Raw genomic sequence first — 15,938 nt, 5'->3', positions numbered from 1 at the left:
GTGGGAGCTTCTGAACACCTAGCACCTTTTTTGTTGCTGCTGGTAAAATACGTGACAGTGCTAAACTATGGACTGCTCCCTGGATGGCACCTGAGTGCCCATTGGTGTCGCCCGCCGGGAGATCACCGGTAGCTGAGACCAGAGTCTTCCCGGTGGAGAAGTCCGTGGGAGGTGATGGGGTGGCTGCTATGGGAAACGGTACATGGCACCGTGGCGAGGGCACCGGCCTGAGACCCCGCCTGTCGGGCATGGGACCCAGGCTCGGCCAGTGCTAGCTTTGTGCCCTTGTGCAATATAGCAATCTCTCTGTGCCTGTTACTTCGCCTGTGATAGTCTGCCTGGGGCACTTTGGAGAACAGAATGAGTTGCTGTGTGACTTAGAGTAGAGCCTGGCACACTGGCACTCAGCGTGTGTTAGTGCTGCAGTGAGAGGTCTTTATTAGTTGCCTTACAGGTGATTTTGCTGGAAAGGAAGACAAGGCAGTAACCGAAGTCCTGTGCTTCCTAGGTCTGATTCAGATTCTCCTTTCACGAGCCTTTGTGACCAGCCTTCTCTGTAACTTGTGTATTTCACAGATATGTGAGTGCTTGCTCTGTGCTGGGATCGGGGGTGAACGGGTGAATGGCTGTGGCCCTGCCCCTTGGGAGAGCAGCTCAGTGCTGGAGGCAGCGATGAGCACGAACGCAGAAGTGTGGCAAAGTGACAGCAGCCACAGAAGCCAGCGGACCAGGGGTGGGAGGGAATCTGCCGAGGTGAAGGCGCTGAGGGACGGGGGGCAGGTAGAAAGGAGCCAGCCACTGAAGATTCGGGGCGCGGTGCGCCTGGGTGGGCGTGGCAGGCGTGTGCACGCTCAGGCCCTGAGGCCTCCATGTGTCCTTCAGTGAGTAGAAGGGAAGGAAAGGAGGCCTGTGCACCTGGTGCGAACCACTGGGGACAGGGACAGACAGAAGGTGGGCAGGATGCGGGGAGAGGCCATTCATGCAAGGTCTATAATCGGGGAGCCCTGAAGAAAACAGGTTTTGGAGGAAGTGGCAGCAAGAAATCAAGAATTGGCTTCGGGGTGGGTCGCGTTTGAGGGGCTGCAGAGCAGGCATGGCCGAGGGGGCAGGCCGCAGTGACTGTCACCTCTGAACTGCTGGAGCACTGAACCTTTGTCCCACATCTTTAGCCTTTGATCATTTACTGCCCTTTGGTTTTCCTTCTTTCAAGCATTTTGATCTTGTCTTTCTGGATAGTTAATGGCTGGCTTGGGGAATGGATCGTGTCGTATGCTTTGCTGACACAGTACTGTGGTTGGTGGTTAACTCATTGATTAGCAGGAAGAGTGACCATCCTTCCCCTACTCACTTCTGCTTTCTATCAACTTGAGCATGTCGCTTGGTAAGACTGGCACAGTGAATTTGTTAGGAGATGTTTACCCCAAGGTGTGCACCCTCACCTTCCCCTTCTGGCAGAGGCTGGCTTTGCTAGCTTCCTCTTGGTTTCAAAGTGAGAAATAAAATTTCCAACAGATGGATTCATGTTTACCGTGTTGAATGATTCCCACCCTACGCTTGAAACAAAATAAAATTAGTTCACCCACTGGAATGGTTTATCTTCTCCAACAGATTTCACTTCAGTTGATCTTTTAAGTGGGTGGGTGTTTTTTAAAGAGTTTTATGGAGGTTGTGAAGAATGATCTGTGTTGCCAAAACAGAGCAGATGCGTGCCTCCCTAGCTGAAAGTGGCTTCAGTCCTGCATGACTAATCCTGGCAGCTGCCCCGGACCCATTTCTCCCTCTCTCCCTCCCTCCCCTGCTTCATGGATGGTCAGCATGTAATCAGAAGGGATGCTGGGGGCTGGATATTAGCAGCTCTGGAGAAATAGTGTTCTCTGAACTTCCAGCTCTGTCCAGGCTGCTCCCGGTCTGTAGTTTGCCCACTGCCGGCTCTGAGCTGTCATTAGGAGCGGCTCAGTTGAGCTGTGCACCAGAAGCAGGATGGGCTCAATGCTCGAAGACTCCTCCAGCTGAAATGATCCTTGGTGACCCAGGCCGGCTGGAACCATCTACCCCGGGTCCCTTTCCCCACTCCCCTGCTTCCCCCTCTGCAGTCCAGGGTGTGGCATAACGGCAGCAGCAAAGGATGAAAAAATGAATTAGTCCTCTTCTAGAACAGCAGTAACATTCCTAACCCTTGGCTTCCGCCTTCCCGCAAGCCTATGCGCTCTGTTCAAGGGGGTCAAGCTCTTGGTCCCTCTAAGATGTTTCTCTTTCCTGGTTGCTTGTTTGCGTATTTATTTTTATGGTGGTAAAACATAGAAAACATAAAATTAACTATGTTAACAATTTTTAAGGGCACAGTTCATTGTCATAAAATATAGTTGCCCCCCCTTAACCATGGTTTCATATTCCACAGTTTCAACTACCTGTGGTCAACCATGATCCAAAAATATTAAATGGAAAATTCCAGAAATAAATAGTTCCTAAGTGTTAAATTGCATGCCGTCCTAAGTGCCGTGATGAAATCTTGCACCATCCCATTCCATCCCGCCTGGGATGTGAATCACCCTTTGTCCGATGTAGCCACACGGCATACTCTCCCTGCCCTGTGGTCACTTAGCAGCCGTCTCAGTTATCAGATTGGTTATCATAGAGGGTGCATTCATACAACTTTTATCACACTATATTGTAATAACTGTTCTGTTTCATTAGTTATTTTAATCTCATGGTGTCTGATTTATAAATTAAACTTTGATATGTGTGTATAGGAAAAAAACATAGCATATATAGGGTTCAGTACTGTCCTGGGTTTCAGGCGTCCACTGGTGGTCTTGGAACACATCTCCTGCGTCTGAGGGGTGACGACCGTGCTTCCACGTTGTGCGGCCATCACCAGCCGCCCTCTGTCTTCAGGACTCTTCATCTTGCAAGACTGAAACTCTGTACCTAGCGAACAGCAACCCAACCCCCCCCCCCCGCCCCGTTCTCCTTTCCCTGGTAATCTCTATCCCACTTTCTGTCTCGGAGTTTGGTAATTCTAGGCACCTCATAGAAATCAAATCATACAATATTTGTCCTTTTGTGCCTGCCTTGTTTTACTTAGCACAACGTAACATGTCTTATATTTAAGCCAGTGGGAAGAAACAAGGAGAAACATTTCTCCTTGGGGGAGAAAGATAATGTCTTCTCTTTTTCTCCCCGCAGCTGTGATGGGTGCAGGGTGTCCAGGTGAGCCGACTCTTAGCGCAGGACTGTGTTTTCAAACTGGATCAAATGCCTCGGTGTGTGTGCACCATCCATGGTGAAAGATGTGGCTTCCTCCTTCCTTGCCGGGCATGGAACTCTGCCTGGCAGGCTTTTGCTCTCCTGACCCTTACCCCTTACAAACCACTCGACTCCTGCCCTCTAGTGGCAGGGAAACGCCCCCACGCCTGCACCCCCGTTTCCATGGTTTTGCATTTTAGTTGTGTACCCAGTGTCCCGCAGCCACCCTGATGGTAAGCGCCCCCTGTGGATGGGGGCTCAGGGTGATCAAGACGGGAACACTTGAGCTGTAGCAAGAGCAATGTGCTCTGCCCATGTCTTGGCATATCCACGGGCTCTAATGTTTACCCTCGTCACCATTTTTTAGTGTGCAGGTCAGTGGCACAAAGCACATTGCTGCTGTTGTGCAGCCGCCGCCACCCTCCCTCTCCAGACGGCTGGCTGGCTGTGGACTCGTTACCATCAGCCTATTCCCCCGCGGCATTCACCATCTCTTTGTCAGTTAGCATGTCTCCCTGGCTACTTCTGTTTCCAGACAGGCAGAGTAGTGATCCCCCCCACCCCCACCCCACCCCTTGGGGACATTGGGCAACGTCTGGATACATTTCTGGTTGTCATGGCTGAGGAGAGAGGTTTGCTGCTGGGATCGAGAGGGCAGAAGGCAGGGATGCTGGTGAACACCCTCTGATGCACAGGGCAGCCTCCGCCCCACCCCCTTCCTCAGGGAAAGAGTGATCCAGTACTAAAAACGGTGCCAGGGTTGCAGAGCCCTGGTTTAAGCCATAGAGGATATGGTCTGGACTGTTTATTGCTGATAACCACCGAGTTAAAAGCTAAGCTGCGACTCTGAGATTCCAACAGAAGGTGGAAGCTGTGCTCCCCGCAAGAAATGGAAATTAAAAGATTATCTTCGACTACATTTCTTTTATGCTGCTGTAATGTTGTTCATAATTTGAAATTTTAAATTGTGTTTCCATGGCCTTTTTCTTCCTCTAATTACTTACATCACCATTCATTCATTAAAACAGCTATTATTGAGCAATTATTATTTGCCAGGGTCTGGTTATACAGCAGTGAAAATGGCACATCTGAACCTTTGTGCAGCTTTCAGTCTAATTTACGATGGATGTATGATATTTACAAACACAGGGTTTAGAATATGAAAATTCAAGGCCAAGAATCTTTCAAAGTCTGTTAAGAAACAGGGTGAGATACTTGATTCTTGCCCACTACACCTTTTCTCTTTACTCCCCACCCTCCCGTGTTTGTTTGAAACTCCTTCTAGGGTCTCCCTCTGAGTGCCTCATTGACTTCACAAAGCAGGAGCACTTAGGATGGCAGATATGGTATCAAAATACTCCACTGTGGTCCTCAGCCCCCTTGCAGTTAGGTGGGACCCCATGGAGACTGTTGTCCAGAGAGCTGTAGATGGACTCGATGGAGATCGCATCCAGGCAGAAGGTGCAGGAGCACCGATAGAGTTCCCCTTCTCTCCGACTGCCTGGCGGACGTGGAGGCAGCGTGCCGACGTCAGTGACCTGTGGGTCAGAACTGCGCCGCGAACTGGCCGTGGGCACCCAGCCTGAGAGAGAGAGAGAAACCTCCGTGGTATGGAGCCCCTGAGATTTCAGCGTTTGTGTGTTGTTTCCTCATAACCTGACTCGTCCTAACAACGAACTTTACACGAGTCACAGTATTTTATTTTTTAAGTCATTGCCTACCTGCTTGGGAGCTTCGGCCTGTGTTGAGTAGTAGGAGGGAACTACTAAGAAGGTTCTCTTTAAGAAGCATAATCTTTTGGGGAACTGGAGAAGATGGTGAGAAGACTTAAACACAGAACTGTCTTAGAATAACACAGCAGAACACTGATTCAATAAAGATTTAGGCATTTTGTACTTGTTTAGGACATAATATAAAACAGTCCTTTAATATGTGGTAAGTGAACCTAGAGCCATGCACTTGGTATCACTTAGAGCCAGTGAGTATGCGTGGTTTCCAGTTTAGGTCCCCTATTATCTGGGAATATAGTTTCCTTCACTTTGCTTTCTCCACAGGACACCTTTTCTAACTACACAAAAAAGAGAACCGCTACATCCACTGACCTAAGTTAAATACTTTAGGCCAATACAGTTGGAAGGGCCCTTAAAGACTGCTGGGCCCCGTCCTCTCATCCTGCTGTCAGGGAAATTGGGGTCTGAGGAGGTCAAGGGGTGGGCTGAGGGCCGCACACAGTTGAGGTCTGTGGTTCTCACCTTTGGCTGCACATTAGAATCTTTGGGCAAGCTTTGTAAAAATCACAAAGCCTATGTAGCAGCCAGACTACTTAACCAGAATTTGGGGATAGGACACAGAGTATCTATTTACTAAGCTCCCCATGGGAGTCCAATGACAGGAGGAGGCGGGAGCCACTGCTTGAGCTGCTGTGGGTTTAGTTCCTAGTTGGGTGCCATTCCCATCCACGCATAATATATATAGTTCCTCGGGGCCCCCTTGCCAGCTGGTAACCGTGTTTTTTACTAGCTTTCTTTTTCTCTAGATCTCCTGGTTCTGTAGGTGGATAAAGTAGGGGAGAGAAGTTGGCTTTGTTTTTTTTTTAATCTCCCATATATGCTTATTACTAGCTTCAAGTCTTTGTGTTGGGAGTTGTCATTCAAAGATCTTGCTGTGTTTTCTTGCTATAACACCATGTAACAGGGACACAGATTGGGGTAAGGGAGGGTCATGAATAAATTAGACATCTTGTCAACTGATTTTTCAATACATTTTTTAATCCTCACCCTAGGATATATTTATTGATTTTAGTGGGGTGGCAAGAGAGCGGTATGAGAGAGAAACATCAATTGGTTGCCTCCTGTATGTAGCCCAACGTAGGATCAAAGACGCCACCTAGGCATGTGCCCTGACTTGGAATGGAACCCACAACCTTTTGGTGCATGGGACGATGCTTCAAGCAACTGAGCCACCTGGCCAGGCTCAACGAATATTTTTTGAGCACCTACTACATATCATAGACTCACAGACTCACAGTTTAGAGCAATCTAGACCAGTGCTGTCCAACAGAGCGTCACGGTACAATGCAATGTCCTCTTTCTGGATTGTTCAGCATGGCAGCCACTAGTCAGATGTAGCTACTGGGCCCTTGAAATGTGGCTAGTGTAATTGAGAAACTGAAGTTTTAATTGTATTTAACTTTAATGAATTTAATTTAAATAGCCACGTTTGCTACCCTATTGGAGAGTGGAAGTATAGACCCATCAATCCCCTACCCTGTTCCTCCCTCTGTAGTCTCAAGTGTTGTCTGGTCCTGTATGCTAGATGGCACCAGTGGGACACCTCCATCTGCTCCTGGTCTCAAGGGGGAGGCTGAGGTCCATTCCAGGTGGGTGACTGGGAGTTAAGTGTGTAATGTGTTAACATTTAATCTGGTTTTCACCTCTAAAGTTCCAGTTATTATGTAGTGAAATCTTTTGTGCCAGAAAGTTCATGGTCCCTGATCACATCATAAACACTTAGATTTGAAATAAAACCATACTAGCTGTGTTAGGCACTTGCAGCAGCATTAGGATCAAATTCCTGTTAAGGTTGGGGGGGACCCTGTCCTGAAGTCCCTTGCTCCCTCCTTCCCTCTGGCTGTACGCCGTATATGTGCACCACAAAGTCTGCAGCTCTGAACGCTGAGCTGGCAGTTCTGCCTCTTTGCTGCTGCTCTGGGCGTTTCTGTTCCTTATCAGTTTTACTGTAACCAATACCACTAGGTTATTTGTGGACTGTGTTTTTGCAAAATTGCATATGCGTTTCCCTCGGCATGCTTGCTGGAGAGTATTTTGAGGGGCGATTCATCTGACAAAAAGATAGAACGCCAGCATTTTTTCTGCAGGGTTTAAGGACACTGGGCCCAGGTCCTGGCTTTCTAATCCGAACACTGGGGTTGGCTAGGTGACCTCTACAGTTCTGCTATTGGCTGTTCCCTGTGCCCCTCACCCAGGGGGCGGAGAGCCACGCCGGAGATGCAGAGCAGGTGCTTGGAAGGGGGAGGGACTTCTCCATGGGGAAGTCTTCAGGAGGGCCGGCAGGGAGGTCGGGTTAGAGTAGTCCCAGTGATACCCCTCACTCAGTTGGGCGTGAAGGGGGCCTTCCACTCTAGATTTTAATGAAATAAAAATCAACTCTCAACACTCCATTTCCCCTTGTTCCCCACCCTTTGAAAATTTTGTATGCATGATGTTCATGATAGTTGCTTCCTGGTTTCCTGTATGGAGTAAGTTTGGTATAAATGAGTTTTTCACAGAAAGAAAAGAGCCTTCATTTATTTATATATGTGTGTGTGTGTGTGTATATATATATACACACACACACACACACACACACATACATACATACATACATACATACCTTTAGTTTTTTCAGGAAAACCTTTACTGGAAGAAGACTTATTGGGTGTCTTTTATACACCCCCCCCACACGCCACACACACACACATCGCCCCTTCCCCCCCACACACTCTAACATCAGGAAACTGCAAAGATAAAAACCTCACTAACATAGAAAACCATTGATGTTTTGTAGGGCTGTTAATCCAGGCAGACTTTAACATGCAGTTCTAAATAAATGCAATCATATTATATGTTTCATTCTGTAACATGCCTTTTCTTAGATTCAGCACAATGCTGCGTGTAGCTGCCTGACCATGAACATAGGTCTCTGTCCTGTTTTCCTTTCATATTTATAGCTTTGGTGAGTCGGTATCTTTGCTAGTTTGTAAGGCTTGTCTCCTGAGGCCAAGAATGGCAATATTCATGAAAAATTCTGACCAGTGCTACCAGTTGCCCTCCAGAAAGGGCAAAGCAGTCTGAACCCACAAGCAGTGGACTCGTTGGTCATACCCATCCTAGTTAGGGTCTTGTCAGTTTTTATACCTTTGTTTATCAGATGGATGATATTAGTGCTAATATCCTTTTATTTACATCATTTTGGTTAATGACCAAGTTGAATAATTTTTCATATGTTTTTCATTTGTAATTCTTATTTTGTGACTTGGAAAATTTGACAGCAAATTTTCTAGCTGCACTGGTATCTCATGACAACACAGGTGTTTTGTTCAGTTTGCTTTTTTATTAAAAAAACATCTTATATCTTCATCACTTATGATCATGTTAGGATAGCAGTACTAGCCAACAAGACAGGAATTGAATACAGGCTAAATGCTTCAAAACTGCCTCTTTGTGTCTGTTACTCGCATTTAGATTCGGGAATACCCCATTGATGTCCAAAGCAACCAGCTGCCCTTCTTACGGAATCCAGATATCTTGGTGGGAGAAAATGACCTAACTGCCCTCAGCTATCTACACGAGCCTGCAGTTTTGCATAACTTGAAGGTCCGTTTCCTGGAATCCAACCATATCTACACTTACTGTGGTAAGTGCGGGGGTGTCTCTTGGCTGCATGTGTTTGAAAGCGCTTCCAGTCTTTAGATTTTCTGTGTTAAACTCCAATGGTTAAGAATCCTGCTTTCACTGGCATTGATATGAGTACCTCTCATCTGAGGCCCTTGAAAGGTCTGCTGGTGGTGAATGTGGCTTTATTAGGCTGCCCTGCATCTCTGTGTTCATCACAGCTCAAACAGGGAAGAGTGGCCACACTATGTCACTCGACTGGCTGAGACATGGTCCTGGAGTCTTGGGACACCGGTGTCCTTGCCCTGGCATTTTCTGCTCTCCCCACCAAGCGCACTCTTCTGTCTATATCTGTCTCGGTTTTTGTTCTCTGCTTGCTGAAGGGCCCTTTTTCTCTGACTTCCTCACTTGTTCATGCTCAGACATGGTGCGTGATGAGTATTTGACATGTCCATGAGAAGCCACAACAAATGCTTTCAACAAAAAGTCCTGGAATTCTCACACATTTTTCTCTTGAAATTTCTCAATTTCCCACATTCCAAATTTTGGTTCCTCTTTTTAGAGTATTGTTAAGTGGTATGGTAAAAACCAGAACCCTATAAACTGTTGGAGGGAGAGATGTTTCAGGATCTGGCTGAGGAGTCAGGCTCAGAGCTTCTTCTGGGGGTGGTGCTGGTTGTACTTCAGAGCCCGAGCGTTGCCTGTGATCCCAAGTGAGGTCTCGGGCTGAGGGATCTTTTCCCTGTGATGTTCCACTTTGCATTGAAATTGGCCAGTTGCCCACTAAGACAGAGTGAGCTTTCCTTCCAGATTCCAGGAGTGAATAATAGCATGTTGATTTCAGCACTTGCAGGTAGTTTTGCAAAAGCTCCTTTGCTCCAACTGGTAGTGGGAGTTTTATTTGAAAGAAGCCATCAAATACCACAATCTTCAACAAGTTTTTTTTCATGTCAACAAGATTTTTAAAAATCTCCCCTTTTAGGAGAGCGGGACAAATGACGATTAGCTTCACTTTTTTAAAAGTATCCCTTCTGAGAGGTCCTGGTGTCTTGTACACATTTATCCAAATGCTTCAGCTATTCAAAGTGGTTGATGTTACATAGAATTTAACTCATTAAGAAGCACTCATTTCTACCTGGGTGGGAGTTGAGACATTCTAGGAAAATGTGTGACCTCACAGTATAATATCAAAATTTGAGTTGAATACTACATGAATTAGGGCTTTATACAACTCTAATAACTAGTAGAATACTGGTTATTAGAGTTGTTGGAGTTGTGAGGCTGTTTTTAAGAGAACTCTCCAAGTCGTTAACCATATTAAATGGAGTTTATCAGAGTTCTGGGCCTTCTTTTTCAATCCAGGTTGTCTTTTCAGGAAAACTTTTATTTGAAGAGGACTTACTCTGGGTACCTTTTTCCTCCCTTTGCCCTTTACTTGGAGTAATCTGGTTTGCTTTATTTCTCCTCCCTCTTTCTTCCTTTCTTTCTCTCTCATTCCCCCCCTCTTTTTAATAAATTTTACCTTTAAAGCAATTTTAGGTTCACAGCAACATTACAGAGGTTTCCTATATTCCCCCCCCCAAAATGCACAGCCTCCCCCGCTCCATTCCATTCATAAGTGCTACATTTGCTATGATCGATGAGCCCTCAATGACACATCCTTATCACCCAGAGTCCACAGTTTGTATTCGGGTTCACTCTTGGTGATGTATATTCCACGGGTTTGGAAAATGTGTAATGACATACACCTACCATTTTGGTATCATAACAGCAGCTTCACTGCCTTAAAAGTTATTTGTGTTCCGCCTGTTCATCCTTCTCTCTCCATTAACTCTTGGCAACCACTGATCTTTTACACTGTCTTCCTAATTTTGACTTACAGAATGTCATGTGGTTGGAATCACAGTAGGTAGCCTTTTCAGGTTGGCTTCTTTCACTAGTAATGTGAGTCTTGGGTTCCTCCATGTTTTTTCGTATCTCAATAGCTCATTTCTTTTTAGTGCTGAATAATATTCCATTATCTGGATATATTGCACTTTATTTATCTATTGAAGGACATCTTGGATGCTCCCAAGTTTTGGCAATCATGAATAAAGCTGCTGGAAACAGCCATGTGCAGGTTTTTTGTGTGGACATACATTTTCAACTCCTTTGGATAAACACCAAGGATTGTGAATGCTGTACAATACGGCCTGACTCATAATATGTTTAGTTTTGTAAGAAACTGTCAAAGTGGCTGTACCTTTTTGCATTCACACCAGCAATGAATGAGAGTTGCTGTTGCTCCACATCCTCATCAGCTTTTCAGTGCTGTCAGTTTTCTGGATCTTGGCCATTCTAGCAGGAGTGTAATGACATCTATTAGTTTTTAATTTGCATTTCCCTGATTAGACATGATGTGGAACATCTTTTCAGATACGTATTTTCCATCTATATATCTTTGGTGACATGTCCCTCTTTTGCCCATTTTTTAATTGGATGATTCATATCTTTAGTGTTGAGTTTTGAGTTCTTTGTATATCTTGGATAATATAGCCCTTGATCAGATGTGGTGTTTGTGCAAACATTTCTTCCAGTCTGTGGTTTGTCTTCTCATTCTCCTGACTCTGTCTTTCTTCAAACGCTGTAAGGTAACACAGTGGAAGGGATTTCCTGGTGGCAGTGACCCTTCCACTCACGACTGGAAAAGCTCACATTTCCTGAAGCCCTGACAGCAGCTCTCCTGCCGTCCAGCGTGTGTTCTCATGTGAAAGGAAAAGGCATGGATTTCTGCCTTGTCTTGGAGATGGACTTTGTATTTTTTTCTCTTTTTATATTCTCAAATATCGATTTTCTTTACCCTCCATAAAGGATCTGAGGATTTACTGATTCTTCCATCAATCCGTATTTCTTGAGTCCACTGTTGCAGTGCATCCTTTTAGGGACACAAGGTGAAAAAATGGTGAAATGAAAGATAATACATGTTATACTGTGATGTGAGATCATCAAAACTAGCCAATGCTCAGTGCTTACTGTGTAAGGTGGTGGTTGAAGTGTTCTCTCTCTCTCGTAATTATTTTATCTTCGGGATAACCCAAGTAAATGCGATCCTTATCCCCATTTTACAGGCCAGTTAAAACTGAGGCACTCAGGTTAGGTAATAGTACTTGGCTGAGCCAAGACTTAACCTTCAGTATGTCAGTCATACTCCGTGCCCACAAGTTATTTGTATTTTACTCAAGATAACCCATACACGAATGAAAAGTTAATAGTCCTTTTACTGGACTTTAATTCTGAGATGGCTCTTCAGGGCCAGCACCTGTTGGCAGAGTTCAGCATCCTCCTCTCCCTGATCCCACAGTCCTTTGCACGTGTCTGTTTTGGGAACTCAGTTTCTTGAGCAGTTCTGTCTGCATCTGCAGGTGTGTACATGCTTGTTTCATACCCTAGAGTGTTTGGAAGCCTGCCGTCATTCTTTACCGGAGCCTCATCCAGTGCCTGGTAAATACATAGGTCCATCTTGATTTAGTTGAATGGTTGGTTAAGACTCATTCTGTTACCTGCTCATTCTTTTTTATTTTTATTTTTTAGTATTTTATTTATTTTTAGAAAGGGGAAGGAAGAAAAACATCAATGTGTGGTTGCCTCTCCTGTGCCCCCTGCTGGGGACCTAGCCTGCAACCCAGGCATGTGCCCTAGACTGGGAATCAAACTGGCGCCCCTCTGGTTTGCAGGTCGGTGCTCAGTCCACAGAGCCCCACCAGCCAGGGCACCCACTCATTCTTTAGATTGGTGTATATGAACCGGGGTCTTTATTAGCTGATGTTGGAGGCCACTGTGCTGCCAGAATCTGACTGCATTGTCTGTTTGCAGGTATTGTGCTTGTTGCCATTAATCCTTATGAGCAGTTGCCAATCTATGGACAAGATGTCATCTATGCCTACAGTGGCCAAAACATGGGGGATATGGACCCCCACATCTTTGCTGTGGCAGAAGAAGCCTACAAGCAGATGGCCAGGTAAGAACCACCTCAGGCCTTCAGAAGTCTTTCTGGGTGGTCTGGGTAGGGGGTAGACTTTGCTGCTTTTGCTCAATGGTGGGAAGGGCAGTTCTAGAATGGCGGAAACATCTTCAAGACAAAAGCAGCCCAGGTTCTATTTCTTACCACCTGTCCTCATGTCTTCATTTTATTCCTGTGGACCCGAACCTAGGCTTGGAAAGCAGTGGCTCCTTAGATGCATTTTATCATTTGAGTGATTCAATAAATGCCCAGTATTTCATCTCTTTGACTTCCTTTGGGCCCCCTCTCCTCCCCTCCTGGTGTAATGAATCCATTTTATAGCACCACTATTCATTTTACAGATTCCACTGAAGGCTCACTTTTGAAGGAACCAGGATTCTTTGGCAGCGCCTTGAGATGCCAAGCATATGGGGCTAAAATAAAAACTTCAAATAGATAGTCATGCATAGTGGTTGTGGGTTTTTCACCTGGAAGTGGAGTGCTGTTTAGCCCCTGAAGTAGATTTTTTTCCTGTTTGTCCCCTACCTCACTCCGTCTTTGAAGGATAGGTACAGGTTATTTCCTAAGAAGATGGGCTAGGTGATTGTGTTAGGTTCTCTAGGAAAACAGAGCCAATATGAAGTGTGTGTGTGCGCGAATGTTTGCCGGGGGGTATTTTTATTTTAAGGAATTGGCTCAAGGCTTGTAGGTGGGAGACCCAGAAAAGAGTTGATGTTGCATGTAGAGTCTGAAGGCAGTCTACTGGCAGAACTCTGTCTTAGGGAGAGGTCAGGTTTTTTTCCCTCATATGACCTTTAACTGATTGGATGAGGCCCACTGTGCTATAGAGGGTCATCTGCATTTCCCAAAGTCTGCTGATGTAAATGTTAATCTCATCTAAAAAATACCTTTACGGCAGTATCTATGCTAGTGTTTGCCTAAACATCTGAGTGGTGTGGCTTAGCCAGGTTGACACATAAAATTTCCCACTGCAGTGTTGGTCTTGGGACTCTTCAGGCATGATGTAGGGAGGACAGTTTTACTGAAGTGTCCACGGACATGTGTATTCTAGGTAACACTAAAATGCTGTATCCTTTCAGCCAAATCTTTCTTTCACCCTCCAGAGAGCATGTGTGGAACTAGCAGCATACACAGGACAGCTCTTGGGTGGGCACCGGGGAGACTGCTGAGGCTCATTTGGGGAGAGGAGTGATTGATTTCTGTTACAGGAGAATCCCATTTGGGGTGGTCTGTTTATTCAGTGTATTTTCAAGTATAGTTTTCAGTCCAGTGAAAGTTCCCATGAGAGAAGATTGTTTCATAGGCTTCTCTACTGATTATGTTTTATTGCTGGCTGTAGAGATCAGTATGTAAAAAATCTGCTTCATTATAGTTATGCAGTGACCAAATTCCAAGTAAGCAGTGATTAGAGAACTAAGCAATTTAATAAACACAATCATCTATAAGCATTTTATGTCTCCAGAATATGGTAAGAGACTGTGGAGCTGGAATGGTTGCAACTTTTGACCTCTTGAATACCATAAGAAGGTCCACACACTATGTTAATGTGCTATCAAGGGCCTGATAGGGCCAAGAGTTGCCTAGCTTGGTGTAACCTGCCGACGCACACCTCATAACTGAAAGGCTGGCTTGAGGTCAGATCCTGTGGAGAGAAAAATTAGTTTCAGCATGTGGTAGCCCACGGCCCGGCTCCTGTGTTACTGTTGGAGGTCAAGTGTATGGCGGGGGCAGGAGGGGGGTGCCCTGGGGTTGGGACAGACTTCTGTGCCTTGGGAGAATCCCTTAGGCTGAGTCTTTGTTTGCCTCCTGTGAAGACAACTATCTTTCCTTCTTTATGGGATGGAATTTTATAGTTCTAAACGAGAAGGTGAGTGTGGCTTGGTTCTACTGACTTCCTACTGCGCTAAACGCCCAGCAGCTCTGTAAGGCTTGTCCTTTCATGGATGTCCTTGACATTTGATTGTTTTTCATCCCATTCTCCTTTCTTGGCCAGTTGTACTTAGATGTATCAGTAGTTGCTGTTTGTTATCCAGGACTTCTGACTTCCCCTTGTAGCTTTGAGGATCTGCTAGCCTCCCGTTTTATTCATATTATAGGTCCTCTTGACTAGATGGCTACGTTCTTCCCTTCCATGCCTGAGGCTGTGCCCGTGATTATTCTATACTTGGGTTGTTTCACTTGTTGGGGTCCCCGTTCACACTCATCAGAAGGAAGGGGGTGTGGGCATGCAGGGTAGTAGTGATCTGGTCTTGTTTAGGGCATCGCATTGGGTGGTTAAGGAGTTTAAATGTTAAAGTTGCACCAGGATTTGTTCCTTATGGGTTTTCTTTAAGGTTTTAAAGTTTATACTAATTTTACCTGCTGAGTGCCAGGGGTTAGCCAAATAATTTTGCTAAAATTCTTAAGCAGTTTTCGCTCATGAATGCACGTTAGAAGTACAAGACCAGCATGTGAGGCCCCAGGAGAGAGCTATTTTTTAATGTTCTATTGTCAGCAGCTCAGGGTTTCTGTTATCGATCTGAGAGGCGCATTAGAAGGATCTCTGCTGTGCAAAGAAGACACCCACTGGTTAGAGGTAGGGAGAGTTTTGGCTGTATTTCCGTGGGCCTTCTCTGTCAACTTCGAAGACTCGAACACATTCATTGAACAGCACCTGCTGACTGTGGCTTGTGCTCTTCCTGACTCATCAGTAGTTGTGGAAATTATGTGCCTCAGGTAGCCATGGCCTAGGACAGTGTGCTTGAATCTGAGCCTCTGGAACTGCGGGGCAAAATAAAGGGTATGAGAAACGCAGGTTGGTGACTTCCAGTCTTTGGAGGCTGGGACTCAGTTGGCCTTGGACTCAGCAGTTTTTTATCTTGGCTCACTGGGGACTAGATTTTCACTTTTGATGTGGCTCTCAGGGGGCCTCTCCATCTCCCAATACTGCATTGGGGGGCGCGGGGGACAACTCTGTGGAGTCACAAGGGGATAAATGCGGACCTTCATCCCCATCCCGAGAGTTCACGCAGAGGCCTGCAGTGCTGGAGGACAGGAAGAAAAGATACAAGAGGATTTTTTCACTCTTCATATCCCTATTGAACGCACCAAATCTAGACGAGAGTAAATTGAGAGTCACAGTGAAGAAGAATGCTAAAGTAGTATGACACATCAAATTCATGAATTCTGTCCTTTGCGTGAAAAACCTGTAGCTTCCCCTGAGAAAGGGGACGACTTCCCCGCTTACTTCTTTACTTCTGCTCCTCACTCCCAGTTTGAGATCCAAAATGCCCTCTCCTTGATTTTTAAAAAAATCCTTG

The 15,938-nt window shown here is 45.7% G+C and overlaps 1 protein-coding gene across 2 annotated transcripts in view; it reads left to right on the top strand.

Moving 5' to 3' along the window:
* MYO5B (myosin VB) overlaps positions 1–15,938 on the top strand; it is a 284,649-nt gene that overhangs the window by 119,641 nt on the left and 149,070 nt on the right. For both annotated transcript variants that reach the window (XM_054583631.1, XM_054583630.1), the window contains exons 3-4: positions 8,490–8,661; positions 12,492–12,636. In XM_054583631.1, coding sequence (XP_054439606.1) covers positions 8,490–8,661; positions 12,492–12,636 — 317 coding nt within the window. The remainder of the gene's footprint in view (positions 1–8,489; positions 8,662–12,491; positions 12,637–15,938) is intronic.

The sequence above is a fragment of the Pteronotus mesoamericanus genome, unplaced genomic scaffold, assembly GCF_021234165.1.
Source record: "Pteronotus mesoamericanus isolate MK-2021 breed Mesoamerican mustached bat unplaced genomic scaffold, CSHL_Meso_final contig_74, whole genome shotgun sequence".
In the NCBI taxonomy this organism is placed as follows: domain Eukaryota; kingdom Metazoa; phylum Chordata; class Mammalia; order Chiroptera; family Mormoopidae; genus Pteronotus; species Pteronotus mesoamericanus.
This window is presented reverse-complemented; position numbering and strand designations above follow the sequence as displayed.